This window comes from Hippoglossus stenolepis, chromosome 3 (assembly GCF_022539355.2).
Source record: "Hippoglossus stenolepis isolate QCI-W04-F060 chromosome 3, HSTE1.2, whole genome shotgun sequence".
In the NCBI taxonomy this organism is placed as follows: Eukaryota; Metazoa; Chordata; class Actinopteri; order Pleuronectiformes; family Pleuronectidae; genus Hippoglossus; species Hippoglossus stenolepis.
This window is the reverse complement of record NC_061485.1, coordinates 17,749,885-17,762,944: the sequence shown is the minus strand read 5'-3', so window position 1 is coordinate 17,762,944 and position 13,060 is coordinate 17,749,885. Positions and strand designations below refer to the sequence as shown.

Here is a 13,060-nt window from a genome sequence, read left to right as displayed (position 1 = left end):
TAAACTAAAACAAGTGTGTGTGTGTTTTTTAATTATTATTATTATGAAGCGATTTAAATTGTGAGTATTTTCTGATCCACACTCCGGAACAGGAGGTGGCGGTAGTGCAGCCATAAGCTGGATGCCACCCGCCCTAATACAAGAAGAACACGATTCATAGTAAGAATAAGCCGCAGCAGCAGCAGCACTGTTCAGTGCAGTTGAATCTGTCTCCTCCTCCTGCTGCTCCCCGCACCTCCCTGCTGTTTAACGCCGCTTCACTGACTCCTCCAGCCGCTGCTCGGGGACCGATGGCCCGCAGAGCCGCCCTAGCTGTGCTGGTGTCCGCGCTGGTGTCCGCGGTGTCCGCGGGAGTGTTTTCTAGCCAGAAACAGCCGTGCTTCGTCCGCGCACCCAGGACACAAGACTTCGGACTCAAGTAAGTTCAAATCAGAAACACGTAAAGTAACAGATCGTTAGTTTTCAGTTTCATCCCGGCGGAGGTTCATCTGGTTAATGTCACAGCCAAGTTGGTTTTACACCTAACTGGGAAGACTTCATAGAAAACAACTATCAGTGACAGCTGACTCCAACGTAAAGGAGGGCAAGTGATACGTTTCCCCTTGGTGCTGTTTAAAAACACTTTATTTACAGTAGTTAATAAACAATCAATCTGGTTAGAGGTTCGAGATTTCATGTTGCCTAATGTCATCACTTTCCACCAATCACGAGGTTTGGTTGATCACATGCTGAGGAAGTGAAATGTGTTGTTGAGCTTATGTGACTGAAAGCCTGGCTCATATTTTAATGACGGTGAAAGTTAGGACCGCAGCTTGAGGAGAAGTAAACACACACGCACATGTTTGTACTTCTGTCTTAGTGAGGACACTCATTGAAATAATGCATTCCCTAGCCCAGTAGTCCCACAATGGGGAAATTCACAAAATCATTTATGCTTTAAAATGGCCCAGAAGTAAATGACCATTAGAGCTCAGGTCCATCTTTAAAGGTTTGTTTTGTCCGACCAATAAAGACGTTCAGTTTACATTGATCTAAAACAGAGAAATGCAGCAAATGATCTTGATTGAATACTTAGGAGCTGCAGCATATTTAAACGTGTTTATTGACCTGTCTGTTCACAGGACCTATCCTCGACCTCATGAGTATTTAAACATTTCCGATCTGCCCAAGTCGTTGGACTGGAGGAATGTCAATGGCGTAAACTATGTCAGCACGACCCGCAACCAGCACATTCCCCAGTACTGTGGCTCCTGCTGGGCTCATGGCAGCACCAGTGCCATGGCAGGTATGACTCATGACTTGAATTCTCCGAAATTATTAATTATAAATTATAAATGTTCCACTTCTTCTTTTCACAGAAGGAACTTAACAGAAACCGGTGGTCATGTTTTTTCAGTTCTCATTTGCATTGAAGTTGTGTGATTTCTCTCTGTCCAGATCGCATCAACATTAAGCGGAAAGCAGCGTGGCCGTCTGCCTACCTCTCTGTCCAGAATGTGATCGACTGCGCTGGGGCCGGCAGTTGCCATGGAGGCGATCACACCGGAGTTTGGGAGTACGCGAGCCAACACGGGATCCCAGACGAGACCTGCAATAATTACCAGGCTAAAGACCAGAGTGAGTGTCCTGCAAAAAACAAAGAAGTGATTACGTACAAACACGAAGACTGTGAGCCTGAGCTCTGCATGTCCTCTGTCCCTTTTCTAAAGAATGTAAGCCCTTCAATGAATGTGGCACGTGCACCACCTTCAATGTGTGCAACATAGTGAAGAACTACACTCTGTGGAAAGTGGGAGATTATGGATCTGTCAGCGGGAGAGAGAAGATGATGGCAGAGATCTCCGCTGGAGGACCAATCAGGTTTGCTATGTGCTTCTCTCGGAGCAGAGCAATAGTTAGTTCAGTGTGATTTTCATGCGTCTTAATTTATCTCCTCCTGTCTGCATGTGGAACGCATATCTCAAGAACCGTTCAATTTAACAGCTTCACACTTGGCATGTGTAGAGTCCAAAGAAGTGCAGTGTCGAATCTTGTGCGATTCAGAAATACGTTCAAAATCAATGAACTTTTAATAAACAGATGACCAGCTCTCTGTAGCCTCCCACATACACACAGACACAAACACAGAGCTCCGGTAAGAGGTTTGCATCAAGAAGTCTTTCACAGCCATGCAGCTCCACAAAGGAGCAGAAATAATAAAGGAATGAGAATAATTCAGCTGAATGCAATGTCCAGACCTTAATCATACCTTTTAAATTAACTTTAACTTACACCTGACATGGTTTCATATGTTTCTGGAAACATTGAACAGTGTAAAATGCTTCAACATTCTGCAGCGCCGGTCATCCATAAGACACAGATTACCTTCTGTATCATTGCTCTGGAATATCACATTACCATATATCCAAATCACCTGATTTGCTGATGTCAGTCTTTGTTTCTCCTTCACCCGGAGCGAGGATGTAATCTGTGGTGTTTTGTATTCTCCAGCTGTGGGATTATGGCGACAGAGAAGCTGGACGCATACACCGGAGGTCTCTACTCTGAATACCAGGAGTCTCCTGGTATCAACCACATAGTGTCGGTGGCAGGATGGGGAGTGGAGGACGGCGTCGAATATTGGGTTGTGCGCAACTCCTGGGGAGAGCCGTGGGTAAGTCGTCATCAAACAGAGGAATTCATGCAGTGGAAGTAGGAGCGGTCGTCAGCTCGATGGTGAAAAGTAAAGACTGTTTTTCTAAAGGCTGACTTTCAGCAGATTTGTGTCTGCAGGATTTTCTTGTTATTTTCATTGTTTTCAAAATGTGTCACTTAAAGCCCCTGAAAACCTGATAAAGAAAAATGTCCTGAGTTTATTTTTCAAATTTATGAGTGATTGTAACAGTTTATATCCAGAACTATGACGGAGTGTTATGGCCACGTAAAGGCAAAACATATCAGATATTTCGAGAATTAAAACGTAATTTAACGAAAAAAGTCATACCCCGTGATGGGGTTAAAGGTTTTGAAAAATGCCCATCACACCTTTTTAAAGACCCAGGTGACACCTTCAGTTTGCTGTGGCACGTTTGACGACAGTTCATCAATTATCACAATGATTAGTTTCTGATTAATTTGTCTTCAGGGGGAGAAGGGCTGGCTCAGGATCGTGACCAGCGCCTACAAGGGAGGAAGCGGCAGCACCTACAACCTGGCGTTGGAGGAAGACTGCATGTACGGGGACCCAATTGTCGCGAAAGGCGCCCTCTAGAGGAGACCCGCGGCCACAGTGTCGTCGGAAGTCTCACTGCACATGCTCATAATGTCTTCCTGTCTCAGGCAGAGGGGGGGGATTTTTTTAATGTAATAGCTTGAAAAGGGAAATTCTATTTTTTTTTTTTAAAGAGATCTTATCTGCAATTACTTTTTTTACACTTCAGATCTTTCAGCTGAATATTAGACCTGCTTGAATCAACGTAGATTAGTTTTTTATCACAGTAACGTGCAGACTTTTTCAACATTCTGAAACTTTTAAATGGCGGTGGAGGTGCAACTCATCGCTGAAACATTCAGTCCCTGAAGCTGAGTTTAACAGCTGTTTATAGGATGAATACTTTCAGTTTACATCATTTAAAATGATGTACACAAAGCAGGTTTTTCAATGCAATGCAAAGTGACTCAGCCAAAGAACACGGCTGTTTGTCCTGCACACCTCTGACACTGAATGGTTTCAGTGCCTGATGTTAATGTGTTGACCTGACACAGAATTTGTGCACAAAAATCATTTGAACACGTGCCTTACATGCAGCCAGTGTAGAGATGAAATTGATGTAATTTTCTTTTTGCTTTCCTGCTGAACACTCTACACATCACATGTTGCAAACAGCTCATATCTGTTATCTCAAACTATGCCAATAAACACTTGATTTCAAAGTGACGCTCTGCTTTGTTATTGGTCCATTTGTCATAGGCTTTCTTCTGTGGCTCCATCATGTGATAGACCCAGCTACTGGTTTTTAAAAATGGCTGAAATAAATCACTTGAATTAAACCAATTGGGTATTTTTAACGTTGCAACCCCCACTCCAAAGGTTCCAGCACTTTCACTAATTACTACAGGATTTTTTAGGGCAAAAAGAAAACTTTATTTAGACCCTGGTCCCTGTGGTTGAAACACAAGGAGTCCCTGCAAAGGTTCCTAGTTCTGGGGGGAAGGTTGCTACGGTCAAAACGCAGATAAGATTAATCTTTTGAGTATCAGGTACTTTCCGTGAAATGTGTGTGTAAAAAAGCTGTTTCCTCCTCTATCATAACATGATTAAACAGAAACTCGTCAGGCCACTCCTGCTGCATAACCGGTTTATCTACTGTGTATTCACCACATGTTGACAGTACATAAGCATGTTCCAGTCATCAAGTTATTTATTCTCGGCTGTTTCTGGTAACAAAGGTTTGAAAAGTTCTTTGGAGAAAACACATCTGATGCTGATCAGACTTCGAGGTCTTGGTCGATATTCACCAATGTCCGATGAGGTAGATTTTATTCTTAACTGTGTCTGCACTCATCAGTGACCTTATCTATCCCTGGAGTGTGTGAAGTCCTAATCCATAAAGTGGAATTAAACTAACTGCTTTTTATCAGTTTTAAAGAGTAACAAGGATTTGTTGTTCACATCTGACGGCTCAAATACACAGAAGGGCATTTCAGTGTTTCCCATTAATTATCTAGAGTGTGGTGGCCCATAACACTAATGTTCTGCCAGTTTCATACTGCACCAAAAATAAATGTACACTTCTCATAATGACATAAGGGAGTCCGACCTAGTTTCAGCTGCGGTTATGTGTTGACTTGCGAATGGCTTTCAATGCTATGCTCTCACACATGTGACAATGTTCACTTTCACTCTTTAGTCTGTGGCCGCCACCTGTGAACTGTGTGGGGGTGCCACCATAGACTGAATCAATTCTGTGGGAAACACTGCATTTATATTTTAAGTTTCTCAAGGAAAATCATAAAAATGTGGCCTTTTATGATGGTGATTGCATTAAAAAAAAGGATTTAAAACGACATATTCAGGTTTTTATTTTAAAACAGCTTGAATCAACATGAAATGCAGAAAATATAACAGTGTAAAAGAAAAAAACCTTTAGCGGCTTCTTCAGAGAGCCTCTTCTGTCGTTGACCACATTTCCACCAACTCCGTGACGTTTGCCTTTTTGTCGTCTCAGAAGAAAACAATCCTCATTCGCTTGGTCAAACTGAAAAGTCTCGTCTCCAAGCGATTTGCTCTAGCATCAAGCTGAGCATTTGGTTATTGTTGAGATCACAGATCGTCTCCAACTAGAATGTTTTCAGTGTCCTTTTCCACTTCAGTTAATCATGATGAAGTTTGATTTGCAATGAGCTGGAAAAACCAAACAAATGTTAGTTCTACATGAGGAGGAAGAGAGGAAGTGTCCAAATTTAAACACGATACTCATTTTTTTCATCTTCTAGTTTCACATCCAAAGTGTTCATGGGTGAAAATCACTTCCTACTTTTGTTTGTACAACTTGTGAAGCTCTAATATAGTTGATGACTGAATTACTCCTGTAAACGTGATTCTCTCTGAATAAGGAGGGCTAAAACTATTATTACATCACTCACAAATAAACTCGGCGACGGGGTCGTGGTCTCCCTCCGTGCGGATCGTCCCTGCGATGCTGTCGTTCTCCAGGATGGGCAGGAAGAGCTGAACGAAGTCTGACGTGTAGGGAGGCGCGATCACATCCAGAACCTTTTAAAAGAGACGCTGAGGTTAAAACTAAACTTAAGAAGACACTTCTTGGACACTCAAGTTATATTTTCTGATGGGTGTTCATGTGGGAAATATTTATAAACACTGTGGTAAAACAGGCCTGTTTTCAATCATGATCAGTTGACAAAAAAAAGGCAGATTTGTCAACTTTTGGACAAAAATCCCAATTGTATCTCATATTTTATCTTTATAAGTATTCAGGTATTTTATTAAATACAAGCTGTTCACAAGATCAGCCATTCTCACAGTAGCAGTCTCAGTTACTTGATTACTTTGCTGAAGTGAGCAATAAACACAACGTCATGATTATGGCTCTAAATTAAGAGTATATTCAATCATTAACTCTTTACAGGTACTTCCTTTACTAAAAAATTAAATAAAAATAGGCTCTGTTCCATCTCAAAATTATATCAAAATAAAATATTAAATAAACAGTCATAATGTATATTGTTGATTCAATATATTAAAATCTATTTAAGTCCATTTTAGGGCCTCATGTATAAATCATAGTCAATGACTGTCAGGATCTGCAGGCTCTGTAACTTCTGTGATGGATTAAAAATATTGAATCCCTTCCTCTCCCAGGTTTTATTGTATAGAGTTTAGAAGCTGCTGTTACCTCGGTGACAAAGTATCTAATGAGGGAAATATCCGTGTTGAGTTTCTCCAGACACTTTCGAATATAACCGACTACAGGCAGCACGTAGCCACGACTCAGCAGATGAACCATTCGGTCCAGCAGAGTCTTCTTCAGCTCCAGCTGAGGGGGAAGTAAAAACAACATGGTGTCAGATGACAGTGGTACAGTCAGAACATACAGACCTCCGGTGGAAAGTGAAACGGGAAGTATTCAAACACACACCTGCTCCATGACGTCCAGCTGAGAGTGCTCCGTCTCAAACAGTTTGATGAGCAGCTGTAATACCTGTGGATGCAGCAGCTGATGACACGTACAGATCTGTGCAGAGGGAGAGTTCATGTTTAAATTCACTTTGTTGTCGTTAAAACTGAAAATTAAACTTTCATCTCACAGTGATCTCCCACCTCGTCCAGCAGAGCTAGATGCACTGGAGTGTGGTCAGTCTGGAGCTGAAAGTACCGCGGCTCAGACACCGTCCAGTCCACCCACTTTAAAACGCCCATGGCAACGACTGGAAACCTAAAAAAAACACACACACACACACACACACACACACACACACACACACACACACACACACACACACACACACACACACACACACACACACACACACACACACACACACACACACACACACACACACACACACACAGAGGTCAGTCAAGTCAAGAAATTGACAAATTCAGTTGCTCATAAACTCTGGTGAATCATTTTATCTCCCCATGGAGGTTGGGTTTTCACCCTTGTCCGCTTGTTTGTCAGTCAACAGGATTATGCAAAAACTAAACTTATTTTCTAAAAACTTGGTTAGAGGGTGGGACATGGGCCAAGAGACAACTATTTAAATTTGGGGGCGGATCTGGGAATTTTCAGACTTTCATTATCATGTGTGTGTGAAATTGGGTGCAGCTTGATTGAATGAAAGAGGACTGTCGGGCCACGTTGGAGGTATGTACTGTACAGAGTGACATTCTGGAGGGTTAGGGTTAGAACTACCTTTGACATTCATTTGCACCATTTGAATGCAATGTAGATTATGTCTTCTGTCTCTTAATACCAACAACAAACCTTATTATAATAATAAACAAGTGCTTTTCTTAACTATAACTATGATCAGTAGGTGTAGGTGGTGCAGACGCTGTGGTAGTGAAATGCTGCTCTCACCTAATGCACTGGTACAAAGTGCCGAGTTCGGCCACCAGCTCTGTGGCTCCTTTGTTCTCATTGCAGCACAGGTTGTGCACGGTCTCTATGGCCTTAGACGTCGACTTGAGCTCATCTTTGTTGATGTTGACTCGCTTGTTCTGGGAATGAAACGGTGTCACGTGTTAGAGAGAGCTTCAGAAGCAGGTGTGAAACCAGGGAGCATTAAAGAAATGTAGTATTGATCCAAATCAGATGACAACAGCTTATAAAACCTCACTTGGAATTCATTTCAAGTACAGCACAACTACTGCAAACCAGTCTGCAGATTTCAAACTGTATCCCTGTTGTCTGTACCTTTTTCCACGTCTCCACCACACTAGCAGCGTAGGCCAGGATGTGGATGTATTTGTGTTTATGGTCCTGGTTGATCTTTGACCCGGGCTTAAACAGTGACTGCATGAACAGGTCCAGAAAGGCAGGCACTCTGATCTAAAGACCCGAAAGACAAAGGTTTCAGTCGTCAGCACTTTATCAAGTATTAAGTGGACACATGGAGTCCGAGATGCTCTGTCCTCACCAGCTCCACAGGAGGAGGGTCCATGCTGCTGAACATCTTGAACAGAACTGTGATGTCTGCAGGGTTCAGGGCTCCTTTCGACAACATGGCACCCAGTGCTTGACACGCTCGAGGGTAGGCTGCTGCTGTACCGAGCGCGAGGGTAATCTGACTGGCATCGTGACCTCTGAGAAAAGAATCACAACCACACAATTGATGTCAGCAGTGAAAGTTGGTATTTGTGTCCTGGGGCTTGTTGCAAAAGGGAGATTTACTGAGTTATGTAGATACGATACGGATAAGTTAGTAAAAACTCAGTAAAACCTGGATCAGTCTCAAACAGCACTGATTGACACTCTGATCTTAATTCTATCCACTTGATCGATTCTATTCTATGAAACTATAGAACAGACCACGTCAAACTGAGAGAACTGTACCTCTCGTGTGCGGACTTCTGCACCTCCTGGCCGATCCTACGAACAGCCGAACCGCCCTGTTCCTCCTGAGCCAGGATGGACATCATCGCCTGGGCGAAGAGGTACGTGTGCTCTCCGTGACACACCATCTTCTGCAGGAGAGAGGAAGGAACAACTCAGCAGAGATCACCGGACACAGAAACAGCAAATCAAGATCCTAAGATGAAGCCAAATTCCTCATTTCGATTTTCAGTTAAATAAAACCAACTTAAAACTGAATAATCAATTGTCAAATTCTCAAATACATTTCTGTTGAGAACAATCTATTTCCTGATCAATATTCTACACTAAGAATTTAAGGATGCTAATAATATATAAAAATTACTAAATGTCAAAAAGTATAATATAAAGGATCTGATATTTGAAAAGATGAAACCAGATTTGACAAAAACGAATCGCATCCTCACTGTAAAGTAGCAGCAGGACTCTAAAATATAATGTAATTGCTGAATACACATAATAAAGTTTTCATTTCATAGAATCGTGGTTTACAGAGAGAAAGCTAAAAGAAGCCTCACAGCAAACTCCGGCAGATTCTTCTCCAGGTTTTCTTCTCCTCCATCCAGCAGCGTCGCCAAAGACGTCCTCAGTACTCGGGAGAAAACCTCCAGCTGCTGACACGCTGTAGACACGCTGGTGATCTCACCCTGGTAACCAGCGTCTGAAATAAGCTAGTTCAGAAAACACAAACAGCATGACTTCATCCCCAAAACTCTTCAGAATGCACATTTCATATCTAGTTATCTTTTGCCTGCAACTATAAATTACTGTCTGTTTTGATGTCATTTATCCATAATCTGTTCACTATATTTGAGTTACAGTGATAAAGATAATGCCCATCACAGTAGTAGACTACAAAATCATGTCTTCACGTTGCTATTTTTTTTATCAGTTTAAAAGAAATATTAAATTTGCAATGAAATCAAATTGACAGAAGTCCTCCCATTGAAAAAGGCAGAATTAGCGACAGTAATCTATGAAGCAATATATCTGTAAAGTTGTTTTTGTGTAGGTTTACCTTTACAGTGAAGTTGAGCATCAGACAGTCTGGATGAGCCTCTGCCAGCTTGTAGAAGAGATCTCTCCACGTGGTGTGTGCAATCATCTGCTCGAGCCAGGCCGGAGTCTAGGAACACAGCAGACCCGTTCAGTTTTATATCCGCACAACTTCCGTACTTCTCAGGCTGAGAATTTCACCAAAACATGTCTAGTTCATAATAACTTCAGTTAAATGAAATCTTGATGATTAAGTTTTTAGTATAATTTAAAAAGAAATCCACCAGCATTCACAAATCTCACCTCTCCCTCAACAGTGAAAATGGAATCTGCTTTCTGGGGGTCAAAGTGTTTTATCAGGAGACTCTTGAGGTGGTTTTCTACTCGCTCTTGGACCTGAGCAGGCTCGACACCTGCAGCCAAAACAGAGAGAGCACAGATTAATACAAGGTCATCAAAACAGGCTATGGTAACACACTTTGCAGTCTGTTACTGACCCATCTGGATGAGCCACTCTGCCAGCAGGTTAACGGTCTGAGCCACCGCAGAGTAGTTTTCGGAGAGAAGTTGGATGACGTGTTCTGGAGAGCCACCGGCCAGGAAATACCTGTGAGGAAAAACATGGTTTCCATCATCCGATTCTCAGTAGATCTGAATGGTTCAAGCCTCTTCTCGTACAGGTCAAAACACGAGTGATAATTTAATCTTCTCAATCTCGTGTTTTGTTTTGTTTTGCACAGAATGCTTGAGGGCTCATGTTATGTTGCTATGAGGAGACAGGTGCTGACGTTTTGAGGGTGTTGAAGATCGCAGGCTCCATGATGTAGTCCCTGCTGGTGAATTTCTGCAGACAATCTTCCTGGATTTTTCCGTCATTTTCCCCTTCAACATAAACGCCGTCCTGCAAAAAGACACATGTTTATACCTCTGTAATGTTCTGTCCTCGCTCTGCTTCATATACAGTCAAATGTCCACAGGGCGGACGACACTGAGATGACTCAGGAGGACTGAGTGCCATAGAACAGGTATCAGAATTGGAATCGTATTTATTCCCATGTAGGTTTTCAACACTAAGGAATTTACTTTGCTGTTTGGTGCGGAATAAACCTATTAAGTAGAAAGATTGGATCTCTACATTAAAATGCTCTGTTCTAATGTTCAATAATGAAGTTACAGTTCACTATACAGAGACTTCTCATTCATTACTGTTTTACTAGACTGTAATAGAGCTTTATTTTGAAATTATAAAAAACTGTGTTATGAGGTTTGGTCTGAAACTGCTTAAATTATTGTAGCTGGTTATAGAAAAAGTGGAAGCTGCTGGATTTTGTTTTGGGACAGAATAAACTGTCCATTTATAGAACTAGACAGAATAGAGAACATTTCATGTGAGGAGTTTCTCACAATCTTTTTAAACACAAACTTGGAGTCAGACTGGATTTTAGATTCGTGAAACATGTTGATGAGTGTTTATCTGTTTCTGTTGTTGGGGGGGAGCTCACATTCAACCATGTGTTACTATGAAACTTTTAAAAACAGGTAAGAATTTAATCTGATTGTTGTGTCATTATTATTCATCATCTATTGAAAAAGTAAAGTATTTGAAAATCTAAAAACGTTTATTACTGTGAGATCTTTCCATTTGAAAGCAGTAGAATGTGACTCCTGGATTTTAAATGTCATAAACTACTGACAAATCAAAGTGTGTAAGTGTTAGTAAACACAACTTTGTGCTGCAGATCCAGGATTAAGTCATTGAGCTCTAATGTTTACCAACAGTCTCCAGAAACTTCACATTATGAATAAAGATATAAAGACATAAGTGAGTCTGCAGGTTTATTAGCAGCTGCACTGAAGTGAGTAACAGTTAGCGAGTCCACCAGCTGTGTCTTTAGTTAGCATGTAGCCGGTGTTAGCAGCTAGCTGAGCACCTCAGCTCAGTTCAAACCATACGGGACATGTGGACAGATGTGAGGACGCATCTGTCTCTGCACATGACCTCTGTGTGTCTGAGCTGAACCTTAATGTTCGCTTGTCACAGTTAGTTAGCAGCAGGAGCAGCTAAGCTAACGCTAACGCTTAACCAACAGCAACAAGTCTCACCGAGTTGCCGTCCGTGCCCTCCCAGTCTCCGGCAGTGCTGTAATACTCCTCCTCCATGGTGACGGGGGAAAGGAACTATTCACCTAGCTGCCGTAACTCAGCTGTGAGTTTTAAATCTTCTTTAGCCGCTAGAAACAGGGAACGTGTTTAGCCTGCGAGCTAACAACAACAACAGCAGCAGCAGGAGGAAGATGGCGAGCCGGAGAGGCCACGCCCCCTGGAGGTGGAGGCTGTTTCCCTGGGCTTGGACTGAAAGGTACGGCTGCCTGCAACAAAACAGCACTACACAACTACACAACAGCAACACAATCACAAGACTGCAACACTATCACACAGCACTACACAACAAGAAAGCACAACTCTACAACATAGCCCTACACAATCACAAACAAACCCAGCAGAACACCACAACACAGTGAACATAGTTAAATAAGACCCCTCTCTCTACACACATTAAAAGCTCCATGAAGGATGTATTGCAGGAGTGTTGCAGGCCTGTCAAACTATAAACCACTCAGTAAACATGGTCTCAATACAAACCTTGCAGGAGGCAGTGAGACAATTCATATATATTTTTTAAAGCCTTTGGATTTAAACTGCAGCGGTTTGCACACACAGCTGCACAATGTCCATTATGCACAATATACACTAGATTAGGATGTGACCTCCATTGTTGTGAAGCAAACTATTTAATTATGGTTAATGCCTCATCTACTTTACATGTGATGTGAAGTAAAACATGTGCAGCAGAGTACTTCCAACAGAAAGAAAGACACCACTACAAAGTGTCTCGTGCATGTAACTGCAGAACAGCTGTTAGTGTGCTGTGTGAGTTTAGGGCTTAAATAGTGACATAGCAAATTCACAAACCTTCCTTTAAGCCATGTTAACTATTTACTACATCTTAATGTGACACAATAAATTATGAATGAGGATTGATGTTTTCAGCAGTTATGCAGTCGCTGTACCTATTTGCATTTTTTCTAATCTGTTTTATTATGGATTGAACAATCAATCAAAACATAAAATCACTCCTCTCCACATGCAGATTTAATTTCTGTTGTAGTTTGAGTAAATGAATTCCCTTTATACAGATTAAGTTTCACGTGCAGCCACAATATTTATTTGCTGCATGTTTTATGGTCATACTGATTGAACAGCTACAAACTGTAAGACACTGGAATCTAAATTAACAGGGTTGAAGAGACTATGTGAGACACTTCAGATCACGTCCTGCTGTTAATGTGCCGTGTTCTGGTCCAGCAGGTGAACTTCAGGCCACAGTTGCATCATCAATGACTGAAATGAGGTATTTTTGAGCAGCTGCAGTACAACGTCAACAGAACCAACTCAACAGCTACCTT

The 13,060-nt window shown here is 41.8% G+C and overlaps 2 protein-coding genes across 2 annotated transcripts; one reads left to right on the top strand and one right to left on the bottom strand.

The window, feature by feature from the left end:
• The first annotated feature begins 195 nt into the window (after positions 1-195).
• Positions 196-3,912, top strand: ctsz (cathepsin Z). Its single transcript, XM_035152913.2, has 6 exons — positions 196-418; positions 1,122-1,285; positions 1,438-1,617; positions 1,710-1,860; positions 2,491-2,653; positions 3,125-3,912. The coding sequence occupies exons 1-6, from the start codon at positions 291-293 to the stop codon at positions 3,248-3,250; spliced, it is 912 nt and encodes a 303-aa protein (XP_035008804.1). The 5' UTR covers positions 196-290; the 3' UTR covers positions 3,251-3,912.
• A 1,133-nt stretch (positions 3,913-5,045) lies between these two features.
• Positions 5,046-11,923, bottom strand: nelfcd (negative elongation factor complex member C/D). The gene is made up of 15 exons (XM_035151523.2): positions 11,697-11,923; positions 10,382-10,494; positions 10,091-10,200; positions 9,897-10,006; positions 9,616-9,723; positions 9,116-9,268; positions 8,559-8,689; positions 8,143-8,308; positions 7,920-8,054; positions 7,584-7,723; positions 6,821-6,935; positions 6,639-6,734; positions 6,396-6,536; positions 5,626-5,755; positions 5,046-5,383 (listed from the first exon to the last, which is right to left on the bottom strand). Exons 1-15 carry the CDS (start codon positions 11,751-11,753, stop codon positions 5,349-5,351), a joined length of 1,740 nt encoding a protein of 579 aa, XP_035007414.1. The 5' UTR covers positions 11,754-11,923; the 3' UTR covers positions 5,046-5,348.
• Between the last annotated feature and the right edge of the window lie 1,137 nt (positions 11,924-13,060).

Bases quoted from the DNA above. Each gene is read 5' to 3' on its own strand.
- nelfcd (XM_035151523.2), bottom strand. From the start codon at position 11,753: ATGGAGGAGGAGTATTACAGCACTGCCGGAGACTGGGAGGGCACGGAC. The intron at 8,690-9,115 runs GTGAGGCTTCTT...TCTCTCCTGCAG, and splicing joins AGAATCTGCCGGAGTTTGCT to AAGATGGTGTGTCACGGAGA. The intron at 6,537-6,638 runs GTGTGTGTTTGA...CTTCCCCCTCAG, and splicing joins AGCTGGACGTCATGGAGCAG to CTGGAGCTGAAGAAGACTCT.
- ctsz (XM_035152913.2), top strand. From the start codon at position 291: ATGGCCCGCAGAGCCGCCCTAGCTGTGCTGGTGTCCGCGCTGGTGTCC. The intron at 1,286-1,437 runs GTATGACTCATG...CTCTCTGTCCAG, and splicing joins CAGCACCAGTGCCATGGCAG to ATCGCATCAACATTAAGCGG. The intron at 1,861-2,490 runs GTTTGCTATGTG...TGTATTCTCCAG, and splicing joins TCCGCTGGAGGACCAATCAG to CTGTGGGATTATGGCGACAG.